General features: G+C 44.4%; 1 protein-coding gene and 1 long non-coding RNA gene across 2 annotated transcripts in view; one reads left to right on the top strand and one right to left on the bottom strand.

Moving 5' to 3' along the window:
- LOC144091706 (uncharacterized) overlaps positions 1 to 24,663 on the bottom strand; it is a 131,682-nt gene that overhangs the window by 45,970 nt on the left and 61,049 nt on the right. The gene's annotated exons all lie outside the window — the stretch shown is intronic.
- LOC144091879 (cadherin-7) overlaps positions 6,305 to 24,663 on the top strand; it is a 63,968-nt gene continuing 45,609 nt past the window's right edge. The window contains exons 1-2 of the mRNA XM_077624553.1: positions 6,305 to 6,627; positions 10,515 to 11,100. Of these exons, the coding sequence (XP_077480679.1) occupies positions 10,840 to 11,100 (261 nt within the window). The 5' untranslated portion in view covers positions 6,305 to 6,627; positions 10,515 to 10,839. The remainder of the gene's footprint in view (positions 6,628 to 10,514; positions 11,101 to 24,663) is intronic.

Genomic DNA, 24,663 nt, shown 5'->3' with positions numbered 1-24,663 from the left:
TAATGAACAGTTAGCGGTCATAGTGTAAACCACCGGTGTCAAAGTGGCGGCCCGGGGGCCAAATCTGGCCCGCCGCATCATTTTCTGCGGCCCGAGAAAGTCAATCATGAGTGCCGACTTTGTGTTTTAGGATCAAATTAAAATGAAGAGTATAGATGTATATTAAATTTCCTGATTTCCCCCTTTATAAATCAATAATTGTCATTTTTTAATCAATTTTTTCTGTGTTTTTAGTTCAAAAAGCATTTTGTAAAATCTAAAAAAATATAAAAAAAGCTAAAATAAACATTGTTTTAGATCTATAAAAAACGGAATATTCAGGGCTTTTAATCCATTTATAAAAATATATATCTAAATATTATATCTATAATGTTCCAGCCAACATGAAATGGAGTTGATGTTAATGTGGGCCGCCAACCAACCCGAGTCTGACACCCTTGGTGTAAACAATGAAAAAAGTGTGACTTAAATACGATGTGTGTTCCAAATCTGTACTTTCGAGAGGCGTCAACGATTAGCAGATTTCCGCTAAAATCTCCGTCTCGCTATCCTCATGCCGTTATTTATTCCCGTATTTTTTCCTATTTTGCCTCGGCCCGCGACTAATTGACCGAACGTAAATCAGCCACCCGCCGTCGCACGCCGTGAGTGGCGGCTCCCCTGGCGGCAAATTCTGTTTACGAGAACTTGAATGGAACAAAAAAAAAGACGCGTCGCTAAACGCTGGCCTCTCCCGACCGACCCGGGCTGGAAAAAGCCTCCTTAAATGTTTCCTTTAGAAGGTCCCGCCGGGTGGGAGGGGTCGATAATACTTTGGGAGGATCGAGGTCGGCGAATGGCGTCTACTGGAACCGTACCGTCACCTGTCAGCCAGCGGCTTATCGATCCATATGTCGGTAGTTATTGATCAGCTTGTTCGTTGGGCAAATGGGACCTCGACGCTCTTCAAAGGGCGCTAAATCCTCTATGCCCGAATTTTCTATACAAATAATGGAGTGGGGGAATACATCTACATTCAAAATCAATTCTAAAGTCAATAAAAATACAATTGAAGTTAAAATAAATAGACATGGGTGACCAAACATACAAATGTTACAATAAAAATGTGAAAAATGTTATTTAATACTAATATTTAGTCAATAACAAATGAGTTAACTCATTGGCGGCAATGGACGTTTAATCTTTTCTCAAGTGGAAGACTGATTATCATTTTTAAAGTCACTTTTTTCCCTATTATTGTTCATGATGCATTCTTTATGTACATTTTTTAGCTTTATTTTTATTTTATTTTTGTAAATTTCATTTTCTATATCTAATATTTGTTGTCTTAATACTATTTTTCTGTGTTTATGTATTCCTCCAATACATTTTCCCCTAATGTTCATAATGTATTCTTTATGCAGCTTTTTCTGGCTGTATATTTTTATGCATTCCTCCCATGCTTTTTGTTACTGGTCAATGAAAACGCACTTATTAGTATTTTGTTCCATCAATTGTCAATATATAACACTTTGTCCGAGGTTTGAACCCTAGAGGAAGAAGCACGTCTTTGAGTGTCAATAGTACAAAAACATTGGAGTGATTACGTCATAAAAAATGGACCGTTTAATTGCCTGTCTCCCAACAGGTGGACCCATGGAGCGCCTCACTATCAAGTGTGAAATTGAACCACATGCACGCACTAACGTAACACGGATTTTCAGTAATGAAGTACGGCGCCACTAAGTGAAACTGGAGTACTTCCCACGCACTCAGCCATCGCCATCAAACCAGGCGAGTAACCGAGTCGCGATATGCCATAACGCTTGTCAATAAATAAGCAAGTGCTCGGTTGTTTTTAAGGCCGCCATTTTTAGAAACACTTGGCCGACGGATGTGTTAAAACGTCACCCAGTAGTTGCGTATTCAGACTGCAGCTCCTTTGAAAGATGTTTATTAATCATTAAAACACACTAGAACTCCAGTTTAGACATAAATGATGAGAAAATACGTTATACGGAGTTAGTGTTGCTACAATGGGGGCGGGGGCGCAATGTATAGTTGCGTTAGCTCGCTAATAACCGAAAAGGCGAAACGGGTAAAATACTCGACACACAAAAACTTCCCGGTTTACAGCGTTTGCAAATGAGGATAAAAGTAAAAAGTGTGCAAATCGCACCGCGTAGGTTAGAACATACGAGATAAGTGCACAGTATATAGTTTAAAAAGTTTCTGCATTTAGCATCTTAGTTACAGTAGGCACGCCTCCGGTCGACGTTTCAAAATAAAAGCACGTCATGTTCACGCAGATGCCTGTAGTTACGACCCTCGCTCTCTTCTATACTAAGATATATTTCAAATGATGCACATGATGAAATATATAGTTGAGAGTAAATTCAAACGAGCTAACATTCTGACTTTGATGACTTTAATTTTGGAGCAAATCAATGTTTTGATAGGGGGGGGTGATTGGCAGAGAACAAAAGCTATTTCATTTTCTACACTTGACTGGCTTTCAAATCAAACGTGCCTTTAAAAAAAATAGGAACATTCTTTTTAATACATAGACACGCATTTCATCTGAGTGGGTGTTTTATTATGATATTTATTTTCATTTAATTGGCTCATTTTTTGGACAGTAATATTGCATAGTGGCAATAATGTATCAGAAATTTGTTATCGCGATAGGCCTACCGGTCGGTGGCAGTCGCGTCTAACCTTCTCATCATTAGGGGTTAAATTTTAATGCCCCCCCTCCCCAACACGCCCCTCTTGTTAAGCCGAGAACAAAAAGCCCCATCAAGCGGCGTGTCATCGGGGAGCAGATAACCGTCGGCCAGGTGAACGGAGGTCACGGAGGCGATACGGAAGACGGCCCGCTTTGAGATAAATGCCCGGTGGACACGCGGGGGTGTCGGCGTCGCTTCGGGGGCAGCTGCTGATTGATGTGGAGGCGCTGATGAGCTCCCAATGTCACCGTCTAATTAAATACCTCCCGTTCCGTTCCCTCCCTCTCGTCTAACCGCTGTCCATTATTTGCGAATGGGGAAAATATCATTGAATTTGGCATTCAAAAGAAGCTTTAGTTCAGTCTATATTCTGATGCATTTCTCAGATATAAGACGAGATGGAGCTAGTTGCTTAAACAAGGACTCCATTATTTTTAATCAGGTGGGAAACTAGAATTTCAGGATGAATGAAATTGACGTCTATTGCTGTCAATGGGAGACAATGTGTTGTTAAAACTGATAAATGTAGGAACTTTAAAAACCTATTTTTAAGTCTTCTTTCGCTGCCATTTACAGCGATAGACGTGCAATCCAATTTGCCAGGGAGTTCTTAGCGATTGAGCTATCAAAATGGAAACTATTTTAGCTTATATTTAAAAAATATGATCTTCAACAAATGAAAGGGGAATGTTTTTCTTGGATTTTTCTGAAAAAAAAGTTCGGACACCCTTGGATTTTGCTGTTGTTCCCCCCGACATGAGCTCTACCCTGGGTGGCAGAAAGGGGGCGCTCTTTCTATTAGTTTGGGTCAACGCTCGGCGTTCTTTCGGCAGACGGCGGGCTGTGGCGGCAAGATGCAAATAAGGGAAACGGGCGGTGGGTGACTAATTCCCGCGAGTAAGTGTGTGAAGTCGCGCGGAAAAAGAAGTCCATTGTTTTAATTTTGAAAAAATGCTAACGCAGGTGATACTTTTGCATATACTTTTTCTTTTTCAACAGTTGAAACTTTCTATCCGTGAGGGATGAGTAGGTAGGAATCCTGTTGTGTGTGTATGCGTGTGCGTGCGTGCGCGTGTGTGTGTGTTTGTGTGTGCGTGCGTGCGCGTGTGTGTGTGTTTGTGTTCAAGATAACTCCAGAACGAATGGATTTTTATATGACTGGCGGGATATTTTTGGAATATAGAGCTTCGGAAGAGGTGATGACATGTCGTGGTCTTGCGGTCAAAGGTCGCAGAGGTCAGAAAAGGAGTTTAGTGTCAACTTGATACCAAATTAGCCTAATTAGCTCACTTTAGGGTAGGTGATGAGATAAGAAGAGAAAAGGTCTGAGTTCACAAACAGGTTGGTGCTTTGAATTTGACTGCTTAGGTGGAATTGGGTGCGGCCAGCCAGCTGTTTTATATGTGTGTGTGTATATGTATGTGTGTGTGTATGTATGTGTGTATATGTGTGTATGTATGTGTGTGTGTGTGTATATGTGTGTATGTATGTATGTATGTATGTATGTGTATGTATGTATGTATGTATGTATGTGTGTATGTATGTATGTATGTATGTATGTATATATACAATTATGACCTAACAAAATGGATAATATTTTTGGTCATGTAAAATGTAGCAAACTCGGCGTCCATCACATTTTGTCTCATGTACATCTCGAAGAATGAGATGCATTTTTAAAAATTGCAAACCATTTTTGTCAATAAACACAATGATTATTTATTATTAATGGCAGACGGTGAGTACGCCGAGTGCAAGAGTTGATGCCTGGTTTGACTCTGCTGTGATATTTGAAGAATGTTTCTCCCATTGATCTCAGTAATGCGTGGTGTTTTCTGGGGTGTTTCGCTAATTGGAAGGAATGCCGGGGGGGGGGGTCTTTGGGGTAGTTCCAATTATGTGGTGACATTTCACAATTCAATTAGCCAAACATTTTTGGGGGCGCAACAGAAGGGACAAACAATATGGCAATGGCTCAGATGTATTTTTTTCCATTTTTATTTTTTAACTGTTGAATATCCAGCAGAGGGCGCTATTGTGAACATGACATGATTATAGCAGGTGTCAAAGTGGCGTCCCGGGGGGCAGAACCGGGCCACCGCGTCATTTTGTGCGGCCCACTAAAGTCAAACCCGTGTCGAGTATTTTTTTCAGGATCTTGTTTAAATTGAATATGATAGATGTATAGAACACATTTGCTGTTTTTCCCCTTTATTAAGGCTCAAAAGGCCCATTTTAAAGTCTACAAACAATTGATCGATCATGAGAAAGCCTGGCAATTCAATAGTCATAACTTGGATAGCCTTGTCTTTTAGATATTTCTTTGAAAGTTTTTTGTGGATGGATTTAAACGCCGGCGGTTTTTGAAAAGTGAAGGCGAGTGGACCAAGGTGTCTGCAATGTCCTCCTAGCTTTGAGTTTTCACAAGCCATCTGCCACTGACAACTTGGCGCCTTCCGAAATTCACGTCTGCGCTTTTGAGTTGGAGCTTGACGCAAAAATGTCCGCTCCATCTTTTTCAGCAAATATTTCATTTGGATTCATAACAAAAATAATCCGAGAATGTCATTTTCTTCAAGATAACTCTACTTTTGAAATGGAAGTGGAATGACATCGTTTCATTTAGTTCTTAAATAGATATGTATAGACCACAGGTGTCAAAGTGGTGGCCCGGGGGCCAAATCTGGCCCGCCGCATCATTTTGTGTGGCCCGAGTGAGTAAATGATGAGTGCCAACTTTCTGTTTTAGGATCAAATTCAAATGAAGAGTATAGATGTACATTCTATTTCCTGATTTTCCCCTTTTTAAATCAATAATTGCAATTTTTTAATCCATTTTTTTTCTTTTGGTGTTTTTGGTTCAAAAAACATTTTGTTAAATCTAAAAATAAATATATAAAAATGTTTTCGGTTTTCCACTTTAATATTGAAAATAATTAAAAAGAATATTGTGTTTCCATTTGAAATGAAAAACAAATGATTATAAGACGTTTTCCCTTAATAAGAAAAAAAAGCTCAGATAAACATTGTTTTAGATCTATAAAAAAAGGAATATTTAGGGCTTTTGATCCAGTTCTTATAATCCAATTAAAAAATAAATAAATATAAATCTAAATATTATATCTATAATGTTCCGGCCAACATGAAATCGAGTTGACGTTAACCAACCCGAGTTTGACACCCTTGGTATAGACAATAAAAAATAGACTTTTTAGCCCTGCCCTTTAAAAATAGACTTTTGAAAAACTATATAGTAGTAAAAATTGAAAAGTTAACTCATTTTCCTCTTTTAAATGAGGATATATAAATATTTTTGAAATGAAAAACAAATGAGGAACCCCTCTCATTTGAACTCTTTTAATGCCATTTATCACGATATCCCAATTCTACAAGTTTCGACGACGTATTACTTCCACACACCCATGAAGGCGAAAGTAAAAGCAGCTAAAAATCAACGTTTGCCAAAAAGGAACACAAATAAATGAAAGAATCGTCTCAATGAACGTGACAACATGTCATACTTAGTCATTATTTGTCCTGTCTTTTCCATATAGTGTGGCGCTGGAATGCTTCCCCCCACCACGGGTCGCAGATTGGACACCCCCGGTGAAGCCGAAGAATCCTGCAGCTGGTCATCGGCACACTTAGGAGGAGGAGGAGGAGGACGAGGAGGAGGAGAAGGAGAAGGCACTGCGCAAGAGAGAGAAAGAGAGAGAGAGAGAAAAAGAGAGCGAGCGATTGTGAAGCCGAGGCAAAGCCCACCCGAGCCAAAGCAGAAGCGCGCGGAGCCGCGACGCCGACGCCAACGCCAGCGATGCGAATGCACCGCGCTGGAAGCTAATTGGCGACCCTTTGCCGTCCTCCCATCCCGCTCGGTCAACTTTGCGCCGGAGGAAGTTCTCGCCCGTTCCGCCGGAGGGTGAGTAGTGACGCTTCTTCTTCTTGCGCTTCTTTTTTCCCGGCACGTCATTAGTATTCTGCATTTGCTCTTCCCGCGCGCCGCCTTTTCCTCTTCAATTTGGACGCCACTCGGAGACCGGGCAACTTTTGTGCGGGATTTTAATTATTTATTTTTTTGAACATGACACTCGCTGACGGATGTGCAACGCGTGTGTGTGTGTCGGATTTCCAAAAGAAAAGGCGTCCTTTTGGAAATAGTCGGATTTGATCATGGAGGCTTTAAGAATCGTGCTGGGTAGAAAGTCACACGCCTTGATGGGTAATGATACCAACGTTATTGTGGGTGTGTGCTTATTTGGCTTCGGAGGGGTTGGAAATGTGATGAAAAAACTGTTAAAATGTAGTACTCATTTGTAAGAAAGGAGTCCAGACTAGGGAGGACGCTTTATTAGGTACACCGAATGGCTCGTGTTGATGCAATTCCAGATCATCAATTAGTTATAGATTCGAAAATGTTGGAATTTTTATGGAAATGGAGTAAAAATGGGGTTCATTTTGAATTTGACAGGGTACGTTTTTCTGTAGGTGTTCCTAATGAAATGTCCTTGCCCGTACTCCATCGTAAATCAAGCTTTTGATTAAGTGGAAAATGCCATTTGTGGAGAATGTGTCCTTGTTGCAAAGTGGCTTTTTGGTATTAAAAAAATGAAGAAGAGTCAGCTTTTGGTCAAGGATGCAAAAGGTGGAGAGCATCGTGCGGAAATTTCTTGGAACGTGAAAAGGTGAAGATGTCAAGCGTTTGTTGGAATGCTTCAATTGGATTTAATGGCAGGTTTTTGGTCAAAAACAATGACGGCCAAAAGGAGATTTTTTTTTTTGTGGGTACTGATGGATTCATTTTATTCATTTTTTATTAGATATTTGTTTGTTTTCAATTAGAGGCAAGCAGGATTTTTTTGTGGTTTGGACTTCCAATGGGGAGTTTTGGTGGCTTCGGTATAATGACTTTTTGGGACTGTTTTAAAGTAGTATGCTTGAAATGGATCAAAAAAGTGGGTCCTAGTTAAATGTAAAATATTGTTTTTGATAGGTCCGAGTTGACTTTTAATGACCATTTTGTGTGTGTGGTTAGAGTTCAATTGAATAGGAGCCAAGTGGCTTTTTGGGGGGTTGAATAATGTTGACTGTGAACTTAAATGACTCTAAGGGTTCAATCAATGACTTTTTTGGTGGAATGTGCTTTTCCAATCATCATTGTGGGTCCTATAGGTTGACATTTTTGGGTGAAAAATATCAAATCCAATTCTAAAATCCCGATATTAAGCTTTCAAATACCTAAAAAATGACAGAACACTCCCCCCAGAAAAAAAATCAATGTATTTCCCTCATTGCCCGCCATTGACAACAATAGTCGTCCACTTTATTTTTTCCCGGTTTGCGACAATGAAATAGCCAGCCAGCGTGTGATTGGTCGTCCCGCCCTGGGCGCCGCTAATCCTGTTGTGCTTCCTGTTAAATGGGATTAGAACAACAGCGTGTAAAGCAAACAGGGGCGGCCGCGGGGGGCCGCGTGGCCCGCGTTATCTCCTGTGTTCACTTCATTTGACACCCAAAGCCCTTCCCTCATAGGACCGCCCCTTTAGCTGCCGGCCGCAGGAAGTCCTCCACAAGGTCACGCCGTCCCCCCAAAAATATGAATTAGAGCAGCATTTCATATGTTTCTAAATACAAAAAAACGGGTGGAATCAATATTCTCTATATATCAATCATCTTGAAATGAATTTGATCCTAAAACACAAAGATGTCACGTGATTCACTTTCCCCGGCCACGTTAAATGATGTAGCGGGCCGGCTCTGGCCCCCGAGTCGCTGCTTGGACACCTGAGAATTATAGGGGAAGAGTATTTTTAATTTTTTTGTAATGTATATAAAGGGTGCTTTCTTTTTCCCCCCAGATTAAAGGGCAGAAAGATGAATTCATTGTCAAATAAGCGTGTGGTTGAAGGCACGTTTGTGTGTCACGGTCCCCCCTAAAGCCCCCCCACGTGACCAACGTTTGTGCTCTTTTTGTGGGCCGACCCCTCGCCCCCCCGTTCCCCCCGGCCCATCCTCCACCCCCACCCGTATTCCGCCATACCTTCTTGAACGCTGGCCGGCTCGCCGAGCGAGCTCGCTCCTGTTGCCCCGCGGACAAATCTGTTCCACTTTCCATCCAGGCCATCAAAATGTCATGCTCGCCTCTTCCACATTCCGCCCGCTAAATATCGCTCCAACTCACCATGGAGACGAAGATTTGACGGACACGAAACCGCTATCCGCTGCCGTCGTCTGACGGCGCCGATGAGGAAAATATCGTTGAACGTGGCCCACAAAAGAAGCTTAAATTCAGTCTACGTAGTTTCTCAATGTTCAATTTTGCCAGCGTGTCTTCTCGCGTGCGGTCCAACTTCCCCAACGTCTCCTCTCGCGTGACCCCCCGCCGCTTACGTGGCATTTCTTGGCGCCGGCCGCGTTCCTCGCGGGGTGGCTTCTAAGTTCACGACCCGCCGCGCCGACTTCCTCCGCCTTTCCACTCGAGTGTCACGAAGCCGGCCGCGGCGGGAAGACGAATGGCGGCGCGGCACGGCGCATGGCACGGCGCGTCCGGCTCGAGGTCAAAGGCGCCGACGATTTATTTTTAATCTGACCCGCGGGCGTCGCCCGCCCGCTCGCGCCACGTGACTTGTTTAGCGTGGCCACACCGCAGTGACGTGGCGCTCAAATGACGACCTTGCCGCCGCGCGGCCAGATAATTGGCAGCCGGCTGACTAACCTTTGGTGGGGCGCGCTCGTTAGCGTGGGGGTCTTTGATGGTCACGCCGGGTCAAGGACTCGGCGGCTGCTCTTTTTTTTTGTTTAAATACAAAATGAAATCTGATTGACTGTACATGCTACATGACTGTAAGTAGCATTACAAGTTAAGCCTATTTATAACCGTCAGTGGAAGCTAATAAAATTAGCATAGCGTAAAAAAAAATCAGACTTTGGGATCGGATCAATGTCAGAGGTCAAGGTATACCAACCATTTTCAAAAAGAAACATTTATAAATACATGACTTAACCGTCACAAGAGGAAATTGATTGTTAGCGAGTACCCTAAAATAATTTCTAGCATATACGGTACATGCTACATGACTGTAAGTAGCATGACAAGTTAAGCCTATTTATAACCGTCAGTGGAAGCTAATGAAATTAGCATAGCGGAAAAAAATCAGACTTTGGGATCGGATCCATGTCAGAGGTCAAGAAACATTTCTAAATACATGATGTAACAGTCACGAGATGAAATTGCCTACCTTAAAAGAATTTCTAGCATATACGGTACATGCTACGTGACTATAAGTGGCATTACAACGTAGCGGTCGCTTTATTTAAGGAAGACGAGGGGGCAAATTTGTTCAAGCCACACAAATGTATTTAAAAATGTCTTCTATCCCGAGTCCAAGCTCCAAAGAGTTCAAGTGTGAAACAACACAGCAAGTCTGACATTTTAGCTCCAAGCGCTTATTTTATAGCGTCATTTTTCCCGGAGTCCATTAAAGATGAATAATGGTGCCACATATTTTTTTTTTTTGGGGGGGGGGGTTGAAAATTTCAAGAGCCAGTAGTGGAAGTACTTTTCCTTTTTCTTCTTCTTCTTCTTCTTCTTTCCAAACGATCCCTTTTTCTATCCTCTTAAAGCCGGTGACCCAATTGACGGTCCGGAGCGTTTTTTTCCGCCCCGTTCCCAAGCGCGCGCGCGTCATTACTGGTGCGCCGGTAATCACATTCCACTCGCGCCAGTAATCCCATTACTCCACGGTGGCGGAGCGGAGCGTCTTTTTGGCCGAGACTTGACGTTGTGGTATCTTCTATTTTTTTTTTCAGCGCTCTCCGATAGGTGGCAATTATCGGACCTGGCCGTGGCAAAGCTCCTGGGCCGCCGCTGACCCTGTTAGCCGCCTTTAATGTCAAGTCGGCGGCGCCCGAGTGGAAGGAATTACCTCGCTTTTAGTCTCCGATCGGGAAGAAATGAGGAGGCGCGCCGCAGAATGCCGAGCTTGACTGCACCGTGAAGAGAAACGAGCTCGGGACTGTGTGGATAAAAACCCCCAGGGGTTTTGACATTTTAGCTTCTTTTTTTTTTATTACTTTTTTTTTTGGACCTCCTCTGGCCCGAGCGCGCTTTGGAGCAGCGCGGGGGGAGGCGCAGATGATGGCGCGGCGGCGGCGCTCAGCCGTGCGCGGAGCGCCGGCTCTCCTGGCGCTCCTCGGCCTCCTGCTTCCCCTCCAGCAGGGGGCTTGCTCGGGCCCCGGCGACGACGACGACGCCGGCTCGGGGGACGCGGACGAGTCTTGGCGCTCAGGTGCGGCCCCCCGGGGCGCCCTGAACAGGCACAGGCGCAGCTGGGTTTGGAACCAGTTCTTCGTGCTGGAGGAGTTCACGGGAAACGAGCCGCTCTACGTGGGGAAGGTGAGTCCACCGTGATGCGACGTGTTCGGCTTTTATGCTTTGAAAATGGTTGCCGGGCGGGAATCGATAACGTCCCGCTATTTACAGACAAATCTTGTCAATGATAAACAAACAAGACTCGCCTAAAACGGTTCAAATTGTACAAAAAATACCCAAATGATCATTTAGGTAACGTCTCGAATCCACGTTCTTAAAAAGCGACCCAGTTAAGGGAGGACAGGAAGGCGCATCACTCCATGTAAAAAGATTATTTAGTTGAATATCGCTAGTAAAACGTAAAATATTTCACTGACTGGAACACATTCTTAAACTATATGAAAAAATTGTAAAGTCATCCATCCCACAAGGTGCACTATAACTCCCCCTGAAAAGCAGCGCCAACGCCAAATAAGGTAGCTAACGTACGTCTGGCCACGTACAAATCTATCCGAGCGACGTCTAAAAGAAAGATTGACGCCGGGGGCTTTTAAGTGAACTCGTGCACTCGTGCGACTTGACTAATGTCGCGTAAAACGCCATACGTCGATGGCGCCGTTGTAAAAACGTCTCCCCAGGTAGCTGGCGGCTTGGCTTGTGCATGCCAGTGGAAAAAAACAAAAAATGGAAGCAGCTGCAAAGACTCCCGCTGCGCACGAACAAGTCAACTTAGCTGCTTTTAGGGCTCTTCCACGCTGTCCTCGCGTTGCCACGGAAACAAACCCACAACCCAAGTGGCTCCTCGGGTATAAAGACGCCACATGAAATCGGACCGCTGTCATCCGATTAAATGATAGAATGGTATTTAAAAAGGACCGATCAAAAATCTCACCGATCGCAAACTTTAAATCATTTTTCTAAGTAACGGTTCGCCTCTGCAGAGTAGAAACCCATGCTGTCATCGAAGGGAGGGTTTCCGGGTAACCGTTTAGAATTTCTTGGATAAAAATGAAGACGTGAAAATTCCTGGCCATCGAGGAAATGCTATTGAAACGCTTTTGCACTTTTTTTTCTCCAAAATTTGTCTGTCAACCTCAAGTCCAATCGATCCAATTGGGTAAAGTGATAGACGGACATTTTTCAAGTATTCTGAAAATCTCGAATTTCAATTTCCCGCACACATTTGGCGCCCGCGGCAGACTTTAATTGCAGAACTTCACGTCCAAAGTGTCACGACGCCGTCTGGAAAACCCGCGTGTTACGGCGCCGCCGCGGCCCAGCGAGCGCTCGCCGTTAATGCCTTCTGTCACATTCCAAAATTCGCCACCCAATTCCTCATTGCTTTTTGGCGCCGTGCCCTCGGTTGAGCGTACCCGACCGGAAACCATTACGCCGCGCCGACGCACAAATTTAAGCGCTCGCCAGTAAACATAATGCCTTGACGTCTTCTTTCTGCCGGGACGCTACCGGAAAATATGCGGGTGCGAGGAGTGTTAATTGCGCATTTGATTGGCTCTTTCGTCGTTCTGAAAAATGGCAACTCTGAACGTTAATGTTCTGTTCCAAAAGTTGGTTTTCCGTCCACGGGAGTGACGAAAATAAACGGAAAACTCGGCGAAAACGCGAAAAAATGAAAAGGGTTCTCCCTTAATTCAAAATAATTGGCGCGCTGTAAAATGGAAAATTCAGGTTTGGAAAGAGCGGCAATTTTGTCCGTGGCGGAATTTTGAAAACGATGTAACGTGGTCGTCGGCGACCGATAGCGGCGCGCCGCGTTCGGGTACGACTCGTAAAAATCGACATTGGGGAAAATAAAAGTAAAAGTTTGGCGCCTCAATAATGGGATAGTAATAACAATAATAACAGCTTTGGCGACTTGCGTGTACTTTGAACAAAACTGTAAATATTCGTTATATTTTTCAGTTGAATTTTTAGCACAAAACTGGTAGTGGACACACATGATTTACTTAGTGGGCCCGAGCTCGCCCCCGGGCCACCGCTTTGTCACCAATAGTCTACAGCTAAAGTTAGCATGAGCTAAGTTAGCCCAAAGCGGCTATTGTTATAAGAAAGGAATGTTTGTTGTTTTGGTTCCTAGGGCTGTTGAGGTTAGCATGGCAATAAACTAGCTTTTTTCCCCTCCAAAATACAAGCGGCGTATTTGCTCGTAATTCTCCAACGTGTCGCCGTTTTGACAGTTGGCATTTAAAAGTGACAAAGTGTAGCTCTTGAGCTTCAGGCCGTGTTTCTTCATCTCTGTTTTATGCCACAGAATGATGTATTATGTTAATTTTCCCAGCCATTGATCAAGGAAATGCGTCGGAGCGCCCGTCCCCGGCGGGATGGCGCCCGCCCCATGCTCACGCTCAAATTGAAATACTCCAATCCTCTGCGCCCGTCAACCGAAAGGTGCACGCGGGTCGTGGGGGGGCCCGAGCACTTCCCCTCCGGGGGTTAGCGACGCCGTCCCGACTGGGGAACGGTCACGTGGGCCAACGCGCCGCTGCTCCAGTCAAGCGCTTGCGGCGCGCACATGCTACCTGTGCGCAAATAGCTGTTGTTTTCAAACTACTAAGTTTAGCATCTTAACAATTAAAACTCTTTGGAAAAATGCATTCTGCGGCATGACATTTCACCGTTCTTGTCCGTGTTTTCTGGTGGAACTGTAAACAGTAGGCGGGTGTAATTCCACTCGCGTCCACTAGGTTCTTTGCAGTTTTGGGCAGTACTTTTGTACGCCCTTTTCTTTTTTTTGACATTTATTCGGCCGATGATTTCAACACGGCTGACTTTAAAATGGAGGCAAAACCAGGAAGTCATTTGAAATTTTTATCGTACATAAAAACTATCTTAAGATGTAGTATAGTTCTTCCAAGCTAATGATGCTAATGTGTATTGTAGTCATTGATATAGCACGTACAAAGGGAGACTTTACAATTGAAACTTGTCGCTAATTTTTATCATGGCACGATATTTACGTCTCCCATTGGCGTCCAATCCCTTTTCAGATTAGATTAAACTTCCGGAGCCATCTTTGCCTTCCAGTAAAAACGAATTAGGCGTTTCCGTTTTCTTCTTCAATCTGCCTTTTTTTGCCTTTTAATGCCTCGCCTTTTTTTCTGTAATCTGGCAAAGGCTCCGTGAAACGCGGCAAAGTTTAGCCGCGCGCCCCCGGGCCGTTCTCCGTCGCCGTTTGCCGGTCGTGTCCTTTGCGAGTAATGTTCTCCGCGCCGTTATTTTGACATAAGGTGACGGGGCTATTAAAACATTTTCTTTTGGAGCCGCTTCGTGAATCAGCGTTTTATGATTGGGCCTCCTGATGGATGATTATATTTACGGGAAAAGCCATAAATACGTTTACGATCCCCAGTCACGCGCGCTTCGCCACCCGCCGGCCAAGCGGCGGTGACGCGCGTGACGGTAATTCGCCGCCGCGCGGCGGGACCACGGCGCCCTTCGTTATCGTCCGGGCGGACGACCGCTGTCAAAAGGGTTAGCGTCAGATGGAGAGCGTGCGGCGTGGCGGCAAAGGTCGATCTCCGGATCCCGATGCGCGATGGAGATGAAGAAGGGGGCGACGGGGGCGGCGCCGTCGTCGTAGTCGATGTACCGCAGGGCCGTATGGGAAGTTTGGTTTGTTTTTTTGTCAAATTCAGCCCCTAAGGCAGTTTGACTTGATATTTGGTGGACATTTTGATCATAAAAAAGTCTCAAGTGCCCAAATTTCTAGTTGAAGTTGGCCATGTTGGTTTGAAACCGTCTTTGGTGAGCAACTCCTAAAGACTTCTTGGTGTTTAAAAAAAAATAAAAAATCAGCCCCCCAAGCCTGTTTGACTTTGGACCTTGATATTTGGTGGACATGTATTTTGTAACAGGACGCACGAAAAAGTCTAAAGGACCCCTGCCCAAATTTCAAGTGGAAGTCGGCCATGTTGGTTTGAAACCGTCTTTGGTGAGCAACACTTGGACTTCTTTGTTCGGTTGTTTTTTTAAATAAAAATTCAGCCCCCAAAGCCAGTTTGACTTTGGACCCTGATATTTGGTGGACATGTATTTCGTAACAATATACTCAAAAAAGTCTCAAGGACCCATATCCCAAGTTGTAGTGAAAGTCGGCCATGTTGGTTCAAAGCAGCGTTTAGCCTGCAAAAATATTCTCTCCATGAACCATTCTGAAGCAAATACATATATATCTACTCGAATCCAAGCGGCAGTGATATTTATCAATTTTTAAGCACAACTCGCGATAAGCTCTACAAAAGTAAAGCCGGTCGGTGCGTCTTTTAATCCAGATCACAGATCCCGTGATCCAGTTGCGTAACGTAAGGTTTCCCCCACATTTGTATGTACGCGCTCTATTAATACCATGAAATATTAAAGCCTTCTCAAAGCAACGACGTACGGCGAATAGTTTGATTCCTACTTTTCTGACGGCCTCCTTTTATGTTTCCCCATTTTTCTCTTCCCCCTTCTCCGTTTTTTGGGCTTGGGTGGCGGCGAACTGCTGATGTGTCGGATTTTCGTCAGCCCCCAACAGGTCTGACTCGTGAATAATTCAACAGGTGGAACGCCGTGCGATTGGCGTCGCCTGATTTTTACATCAAGGAACTTTTATTCCGAGGTATTTAGTGAATTTTATCGCCGCTCGCGCCAGGTAAATTTACCACTCTCCACTTTTGGCAATCGTCCATTTTAGGACACGGCGTATTGGTGATTTATAGGCACTCGGGAGGCGGACGTAATGATCGACGCTGGCTCTTTTATTAAGCCAATGAGCCCGGCGGCGCGTTTTGGAGCTCATTTGGCCTCCTTTTCTCCGGTCCAGCCGGATTCCAAATCCATTTCATTCCCTCGCAATCATCGCCTCGTCAAGTTTTGCGCCTCAAATGGCGAAGGAAGGCGGACCGCTACGTGGCAATCAATGCAAACGAGCTGGGAAAGTCCACCTTTTACGGGTGACGCTCGTTATGGCGTGGGTCTTGAGCGGGAAACAAATTGAAGATGCGGTCGGAGCAAAACTGCACTCGCAATATAATAGTTTAGACAAAATTAAGGTTTTTTTAACCATGCAATAACATGAGTCAAATACACGGACTGTTTTAAAACCCTTAAAATCCACGCGATAACACTCCGACGTAGCGGGAAGGACATTAAATCGAGTTGAATATCTCGCCTTAACGTGATGACTCGCCCTAATCTGCGCGTGTAAACAAGTCCGAATTACAGCGGAGCTCGGACGCACAATAGCGTAGTCGCCGCCCGCCGGAGGAGAAGCTAATACGCTAAAAGCCGAGGCGCCGGTCGGCCACCTCCCGCCGTAATTAAATGGAATCGTCATGAATCACGGCCTCTAATCCTAAAACGGGTTTCATTTCCACCGGGAAATGTGGGAATGACCTACATGTGCCGCGGACGCGGACGCTCTCGACGCTCTCGTCGCGTTCTTTGTCGACGGACATGCCCGCCGACTTTGAACGTCGACGAGCGCCCCGGCGGCTCATTTCCATATCAGGTAGCGCCTCTTGAAAGATTCATGGAGTCGCGCGGCGGTCCGGGCTTCAAGTGGACTTTATTTCAAGCCCTTTGGTGGAAATGAATTATTTGATCAATCCTACGTTTGGTCTCGTATCCTTTCAGCCCGCCTCGAGGATTGGCTAATAGCCTCGCTAATTCCCCATGGCTAGCTAGCTTGTTATTATAAACACCAGCCGACGTTACCCTTTGCTTAGGACCGCTAAAGACTTGTAAAATAACATAAAATTCCCAGCGCTATTCATTCGTTCGTGTAAAATTGCTTATTTGTTTGTCATCGCCCATGGCAAATTACTGTATTTTCTCGCATATAAGCCGTATTTGTAACAAAAAAAGATGACTAAACGGTGTGCTATACTCTTTTTCACCAGTAGATGTCGGGGAAAAAACATTTACTATTTGTTGGTTATTTTCTGTTTTGCAGTAAAAAAACAACCATTACTGGATGAATTAATTCCTTATAATATTGACCCTAATAATGTGCTTTCGATTGATACAGTATCGCAGAAATACGATTAATTTCCCTTCAAAGTCACACTATTAAAACCATGAATATGGAGGTGAAAATTGGGCAGGCTTATACGCGAGAAATTGTAAAATTCAACCATTTTTAAGGCAATTTTAAGGGTGTGGCTTATACGCAGGGGTGGCCTGTATGCGAGCAAATACGGTATGTGTGGGTAACACAAGGGGGCTGTAAAACCGTTAGCCTTACCGGTAATAAACTTATTCGAAAGAATTTCAATTGGATATTTATCAATGTCAACGGCACAGAAAGAGTTAAAACGCCCGCCCGTCCTCGTCACGTACACCGAAACATATTCATACATGAAGTTTACATAGCCAAGTATTTGTCATAAATGAACCGAAATAGCGCTTTGCCGCTAGTTATGCCTGATCACGAGCGCCGATTTAATGCAAGTGTAACGATCCGTTGAGCGAGCCATTCATCACCAGCGTGCCTGAATGCTTCAGTGAAAAGGGAAAAAAAAATCATGATTTATATTAATAATAATATTAAAAGTGGCCCTTGCGGCGCCTTATTCTTTTTAATCAAACTTGGACACTTTTACATGGCTTATCTTTGAGGGAAAACTTTTTTTCGGTATCCAGTTAAACAAGTTGTAGATATTTGAATCATCTAAACATGTTGAATTGCACGATTGAATTCATCGAGTGTCACTAGAGGGAGCCATACTTCAAAATTGTACGACAAATAACACGAGAACACAACTGCTAGAAAAGGCTACGCTAGCTGTTATGGGAAAATAACAAGACGTTATGATACGTAATTGCGATCGCATCTGAAGTATGGATTTCTCCGGCGCGAAAATCACGAATCCTCCCTTGGCGTTCTTTTATTTTGAAATGCTCAAAACTCTTCCTACGGTAGAACGATATTCCGAACCCGCTCTCTTTTTTTGTCAATAGCCTTATTATTTTCCACCCGGCCAGGGGGAAAAAAAAGGAACGATGCAATACGCTGGCGCTCTGGCAAGGGTCCATTTGGGAGCAAATAGGCTTGTCGGCGCAATAAAGCGCTTGCGCGACATCCGCTGATTTCCAGACAAATGATGTTCCCTCGACTGAGAGCGCGCGCATCTCATTCCAAATGACTTTGACGTCGCCTCCACTGCGCCGCTCAATTAGCAACCCGGAGACGGGGTGGGGAAGGGGGGACGTTTCTGCATAGACGGGCCGTGCTTTTTCAATGGCGGAGACGAACGAGTAGGGCGCGTGGAATTACGCCGCGGGGCCCAGATGACTCGGAGCGCTGGTTTATTGGCTTAGTTTGCGACGGCTCGACCTGTAACTGTAACTGCAACATTGTGTGTACGTGTGTGTAGCAACATTGTGTGTGTGTACACATGAAAAGTGCGTCCGTCCCACCGGCCCCGTCATGTTGCTGTTTAATAAGGCGTTTCATTGTTTGAAGTGGCGGAGATGTTTGTAATCCCCTCGGATTGCGCTCGCTGGTGTTGGGGACGGAAAAAAAATGGCTGGCGCTGTTTTTGGATGGTGCAAGTGTTGAAATCCAGGCCGAGAATTCAAGTGGCTGGCTTCCACATTTGAAATAGAGAAAGAGAGAGTTGCAGTTGCAGTGTTTAAGCAATGAGATCATGTAGGATTTGTCGTGTCTTAGTGATTGATTTTTACACGATAAATGATTGAATTCAATGTCTTTATTGTCATTGTAGGAGTGGAATGAGATTTAAAGCTTCACCGTAAAGTGCACACAATCAATAACTCATCAATAGAGAAGTAGAATCGAAACGGTCACCACTACCACTGATTCATAACTATTCAAATTGTCCAATATGATACTTTATGGAAATGAATTGATCAGCCTTCTTAAAAGTTGACGACACGAACGGGAGGACAGGAGATGGAAAACCGGTATATTCGTTGTGTTTAACATGCAACGTGTCGTATTAAAAAAAAAAATTGTAATCACCGCCAAAGATGCGTTTGAGCGAGCGATCGTTGCCGTATGTCCCGCTTCAAACGGAATGGACGCCTATTGCCGTCGGCGGCGGAGAAAGTGTTAAGTAAATCCAAAATAAGTACCCATAAAAAAAGCCCAAAAACATATGAGCTGTTACTGTAAATCCTGTGGAACAGCAACAGTCTGCTACAAAGGCGACGCTAACCGAGGCGTGGACACGGCGCCACTTCTTAGCAGAGCGTGGCCTCGGGCTTGAATATTACATGCTCATTTCTCTTGGAATATATTCATCATCATCTTTTTTTAAATGCATAATAGCGTCATTATCATAATTGTTTTCTTCCTCCCTGGCGCACAAATAGTGGCTGTGAAATTGAAGTTTCATGCCAAAAAGGAATATTCCTTTATTGCTATGACCACCGTTTGGCTATTACAGATTATTTTTCATTCATATTTTGCCCGGACGTCTTGTAAAACAGCCAAAAAAGTTTTTGGAAATGCGAAAAATGCAAAATGCTACCAGCACATATCCAATTTTCCTGAATAATTGTCGTTTTGATAATTCCGATATTTTGCTCGACTCGATCCAAAACACTTTTTAAAATGCATAGTACCTTCATTATCATAATTGTTTTCTTCCTCCCTAATAGCTGTGAAATTTCATGCCGAAAAATGAATATTCCTTTATTAGTTTGGGCATTTGAAACCATTTTTGATGTGATATTTTGACACCTGAAAAATATAATGCATGTTTGTCAAAGTGGCGGCCCGTGGGCCAAATCTGGCCCGCCGCATCATTCTGTGTGGCCCAGGAAAGTCAATGATGAGTGCCGACTTTCTGTTTTATGATCAAATTAAAACGAAGAGTATAGATGTATATTACATTTCCGGATTTTCCCCCTTTTAAATCAATCATTGTCATTTTTTAATCCATTTTTTCTGTGTTTTAGTTCAAAAATCATTTTGCAAAATCTAAAAATATATATAAAAAACTAAAATAAACATTGTTTTAGACCTATAAAAATGGAATATTCAGGGCTTTTAATCCAGTTCTTTTAATACATTTATAAAAATTAAAAAATCTAAATATTATATCTAAAATGGTCCGGCCCACATGAAATCATGTTGACGTTAATGCGGCCCGCGAAGTCTGACACCCCTGAATAATGCGACTTTTCTCAAAACGTCACCAGCCCCAAAAAACGCTATTTTGCCGAGTCATTCTTGATTGATAATCCTGCTATTTTGCCCGATTTAAAAAGAAAAAAATGCGAAAAACGGCTTGTGTCCGCCATCTTTTCACGTTAAGCGTCCAGTTGAAATGCGTCCCCGCGGTCTATTAGCGCCCCCCAAAAAATGAGGCGCAAAGACCGTCCGTCTTCCGACGGACCCGTGGTCTTAAATCCAAGGCCGAGCTCATTTTCAATGTGATTGGACTGGGAGCTGATGGCTCCAGATATATTGCTCTATTAAACGCCGGCGTCTGTCTCGCTGGCCCCGAGGACGCGGGACGGAGGACGGAGGACGGATACGCAAACGTCACGGGCCTCATCAGAAAACCTCTTCACGCCTCGGCTTTGACTTTTACTAAAGGCCACTTTGGATAAATGTCAGGCTCCAAACACTGGTAAACATTTTTTTTTAATACTTTTGATGGCATGCGGGGTCTTCCTCCATGCGATGGGTGGGCTTACTCGCCATCCCAAAGTTCCACTTGGACAGCAGAAGCGGTAAACACTGGGCTGCGTTTCCCCGCGGCCACCATAATATTTACACGCGGCGCTACGGAGACCTGGCCTTTCCTTTTTCAAGCGCGCCGCCGCTCCAAACATGGTCTAGCTTAGCCCCGCCCTCCGACCCGGAGCCGATTCAGGGCCGATTAAAAAATCCGTCTTTTCTCTTTTCTCCGGATAAGAAAAAGGCCTTCCGTGAGAATCAAATAAACAAAGGCCGCGGGAACGACGACGGGTTCGTGGCTAATTACATTTTAACCCGAAACCTAGCCTAGATTTTCTCGTCAAAGAGACACGACAACAAAACGTGCCAGGTCAAATGTCCCTCGCTCGATAATGCTCGGCAAACGAACAAAGGGAGTTTAGATTGAACAGATTTTTTTCTTTTGGAGAGGTCCAATCTATTCCAAACGAATAACCGCTAGAGTTCCTCCGACAAAATTAATTAAATCGATTATTTCACCGTCTCGTTCGGAGCGACCGTGGGATAGGAAGCGCCTCGGCGACCGTTACCTCGGGACTCGCGAACCCGTTCTACCAAACGTCCGGGGACCAAACGTCTTTCGACGAAACGTCCGAGTACCAAAGAAACCCTTTAAAATGGGTCAAAATGTCCCAATTTTGTATTAAAAGATGTGAGAAACACAAAAATGAGAGAAATTGATAAGAAAATGATGTCTTTAAACGTTCCCAAGTGAGAATCAATGCATCCGCGACTATTTCAAAATAAAACAACGGATAAGAGAATGCATTTACTTTTTGGCGGATTTGGTAACTTGGATCTTGTTTTGTATCTGGAGGCACTCATTTGCATATAAAAGCGTTCTTAACCTGAAAATAGAGGAATTCGTAAGTAGAGGTGCGACTGTAGTACCCGCTTTTTTTTTGTACTCACTTCAGAAGAGCGAAAGCAAAACGACACGAGGAAGGAATTGTAGTCCTTTTTACAATTTACGGTTCAGTGACTTAATATATTCCACCCCGGGCTAAAAATGCGCAAACGGTAATTAAAGTTCTCTTGAAGGAAATAGTGGTCCTCATCGCAAATACAACGGCTACACCAATAAATGCAACAGAGAAGAAGTACTTTGGAGTTGAAAATGTGCTTCCAGTCAACTTTCAACTGCCGTCGGGAACAAGGAAATATTATTCTTTGCTTACCTTGTGAGATGAACGTTCTCTTTTTTGGCAGTTGATCTTTTTTCACGTCAAACGAGGGCGGAGAACGTAGAAAGGAATGATCTCTAGCGACTAAAGTGGATGCTCCCGACTTTGTTTTTGCTGTTCTTGCAGGAACAACGGGGAAGTCAAACGAGGACTCGGGGATAAAACTGCCCCGTTGGGAATGAAATAGTACTTTGTTTTTTAGCCAGATCCGGATCCCGTTGACATACGGCAAGGGTGTCAGACTCGCTCGGGTTGCTTCGCGGGCCGCTTTAACGTCAACTTGATTTCACGTGGGCCGGATCATTTTAGATATAATATTTAGATATTTTTTTAATAAATGGATTAAAAGAACAGGATTAAAAGCCCCAAATATTCAGTTTTTTTATAGATCTAAAACAATGTTTATTTGAGCTTTTTAAAAATATATTTTTAGATTTTACAACATGATTTTTGAACTAAAAACACAGAAAAAATCGATTAAAAAATGACAATTATTGATTTAAAAGGGGGAAAATCAGGAAATGGAATATACATCTATAATCTTCATTTGAATTTGATCCTAAAACAGAAAGTCGGCACTCATCATTGACTTTCCCGGGCCGCACAAAATGATGCGGTGGGCCAGATTTGGCCCCCGGGCCGCCACTTTGACACGTGACCGTCATACGGTATCGTAAAAAGAAATCTTCCCCATTAGGAGAGTTGGGCCAAAACACTTGTAAATTGGATCGATGCTCGCCATCAATCCACCTCCACCGCTCGCTATCTGCGGCCTTCTAATGACCGAGCGATAACCACGCGGAACTCCCGAGAGCCAAGTGACCCCGCCAGGCGTCCGAAACCTCCGCCCGGAAAACCTCGGTGTCGCTTACGGCTAATCTCGCATAGCGATCGGATCGGCGCTCGCTCGTGCTCGTCCGACATCTTAATCTCGCGGGTTTAGGCGACGGAGCGGGGGATTAGCGCCGCCGCCGCCGGCGGCGCACTCGGCGGAGCGCCTATTTTTTTTTTCCCCCATCGGGAGTGCGTGGAACGCTCACCCGGGGGGACGCTCGCAGCGCGGTAAACAAACGCGGGAAATTATGCCGAGGCACGCGTCGGAGAAATACGAAATAGGTGCGTTCGTCTCGACGGCGTTCCGCTTAAACTCTTGAGACAAAGCATTGTTTTTGACGGCACATGTCGACTTTGTTGGCTGCCGTCCAAATCGATTGGGCTCTCGTTTAGGACGGACCACACGTGTGGAGAAAAAAAAAGCCACTTTGGAGAGCGCTTGAGTCCACACACTTGAACTTGATTGTATCTTCAGGGCTGAAATGTGGCTGGTGGCGTTCAAGTGCTGGCGGCTGGAGCACCCTGGACACTTGATTTTTATATCTGGGGATCATACTTGGAGCTTTACGCTGGACTGGACGCCGTATTTGAGTAATTAGGCCTTTAGGGGGGGAGTTAACAGTGCAGATTGGAGCGCTGGTGCCGCTTTCAGGTTTTTATGAACAAGTGCCGGTTCGAAAACAGAATAGAAAGCTAATGGGAGGTTTGGGGGGGTTAGACTGGAAAATACCTTTTGTTTGTGAAACTTGGTGATTTAGAGGAAATATAGCATGGCTGTTGTGTCTATTTCAGGCATTATTTTAGAAAACTGTAAAAGTGTAGGTGTGCTTTGAGGTTTTTATTAACGAGCGCTGGTTCGAAAACAGAATAGAAAGCTAATGGGAGGTTTTTTGGGGGGGTTTAGACTGGAAAAATACCTTTTGTTTGTGAAATTTGGTAATTTGGAGGAAATATAGCATGGCTGTTGTATCTATTTTAGGCATTACTTGAGAAAACTGGCTGATAAGGTTAAGGGCAAAGTGTAGGTGTGGTGTATGTAGTGCTTTGAGGTTTTTATCAATGAGCGCTGGTTCGAAAACAGAATGCTAATGGGAGGTTTTTGGGAGGGGTTTTAAACTGGAAAAATATTCGTTTGTGAAACTTGGTGATTTAGAGGAAATATAGCATGGCTGTTGTATCTATTTTAGGCATTACTTGAGAAAACTGGCCAATAAGGTTTAAGGGCAAAGTGTTGGTGTGGACCAAACGTACCAAAAATGGAGTGTCTGAAAAAGTTTGAGTGGCCCCAAAAGCGGTTTTGAAGCTTTCCTCAAGGCCATTCCTTCCTCAGGCGTTTTTCACTTTTTCTGCCTTCAATTGAATTGTCCGTCTTTTGTTCTTGCCGAGCTGCCCGTCCATCCATCCGTCTATCTATCTCCACTTCTAATTTAGCTTCCACCTAACTGCGTTTGAGAGCCTTCCAAAGCCTTAAAGCGCCCTCGTTCTGATTAGCACGTGGCGGCGGAGGCGGGAAAGCAAATCCCCCCGCATCCGCCCCCGCCCACCCTCCCACCGCGCGGCGACGGCTCGCGAGTTTAATTATCGCGACTAATTAGTGTTATGAGTGCGCCGCGACCCCCCGCGCGATCTCGTTGACCCCGAACCATCTGCACGGGTGTCGCTCCCGTCGGCTGTCAAAGCCGCGTGAGCCGGCGCCCCACAAAAAAACGCCGCAAAATCTTGCCGGGATGAATGGTACCGTCGCGCGGGCCAATATAATTAGGTCTCCGTATAAAAGGTATGATGGATGGCGCTACACGGAGGGACGGCAAACCTTCCTCATTTTACTCACCGAAGAGCGCTTTGAGGACGTTCCGTTGTTTTTTTTTGCGGGTTTGGAGACAATGCGGAGTGGCCGCAAGACGGATGGAGAGCGCTAAGCTTTTTAAAAAGGCC

Source organism: Stigmatopora argus, chromosome 17, assembly GCF_051989625.1.
Source record: "Stigmatopora argus isolate UIUO_Sarg chromosome 17, RoL_Sarg_1.0, whole genome shotgun sequence".
NCBI lineage: Eukaryota > Metazoa > Chordata > Actinopteri > Syngnathiformes > Syngnathidae > Stigmatopora > Stigmatopora argus.
The sequence above is the reverse complement of the archived record's forward strand: the minus strand, read 5'-3'. Positions and strand labels throughout refer to the sequence as shown.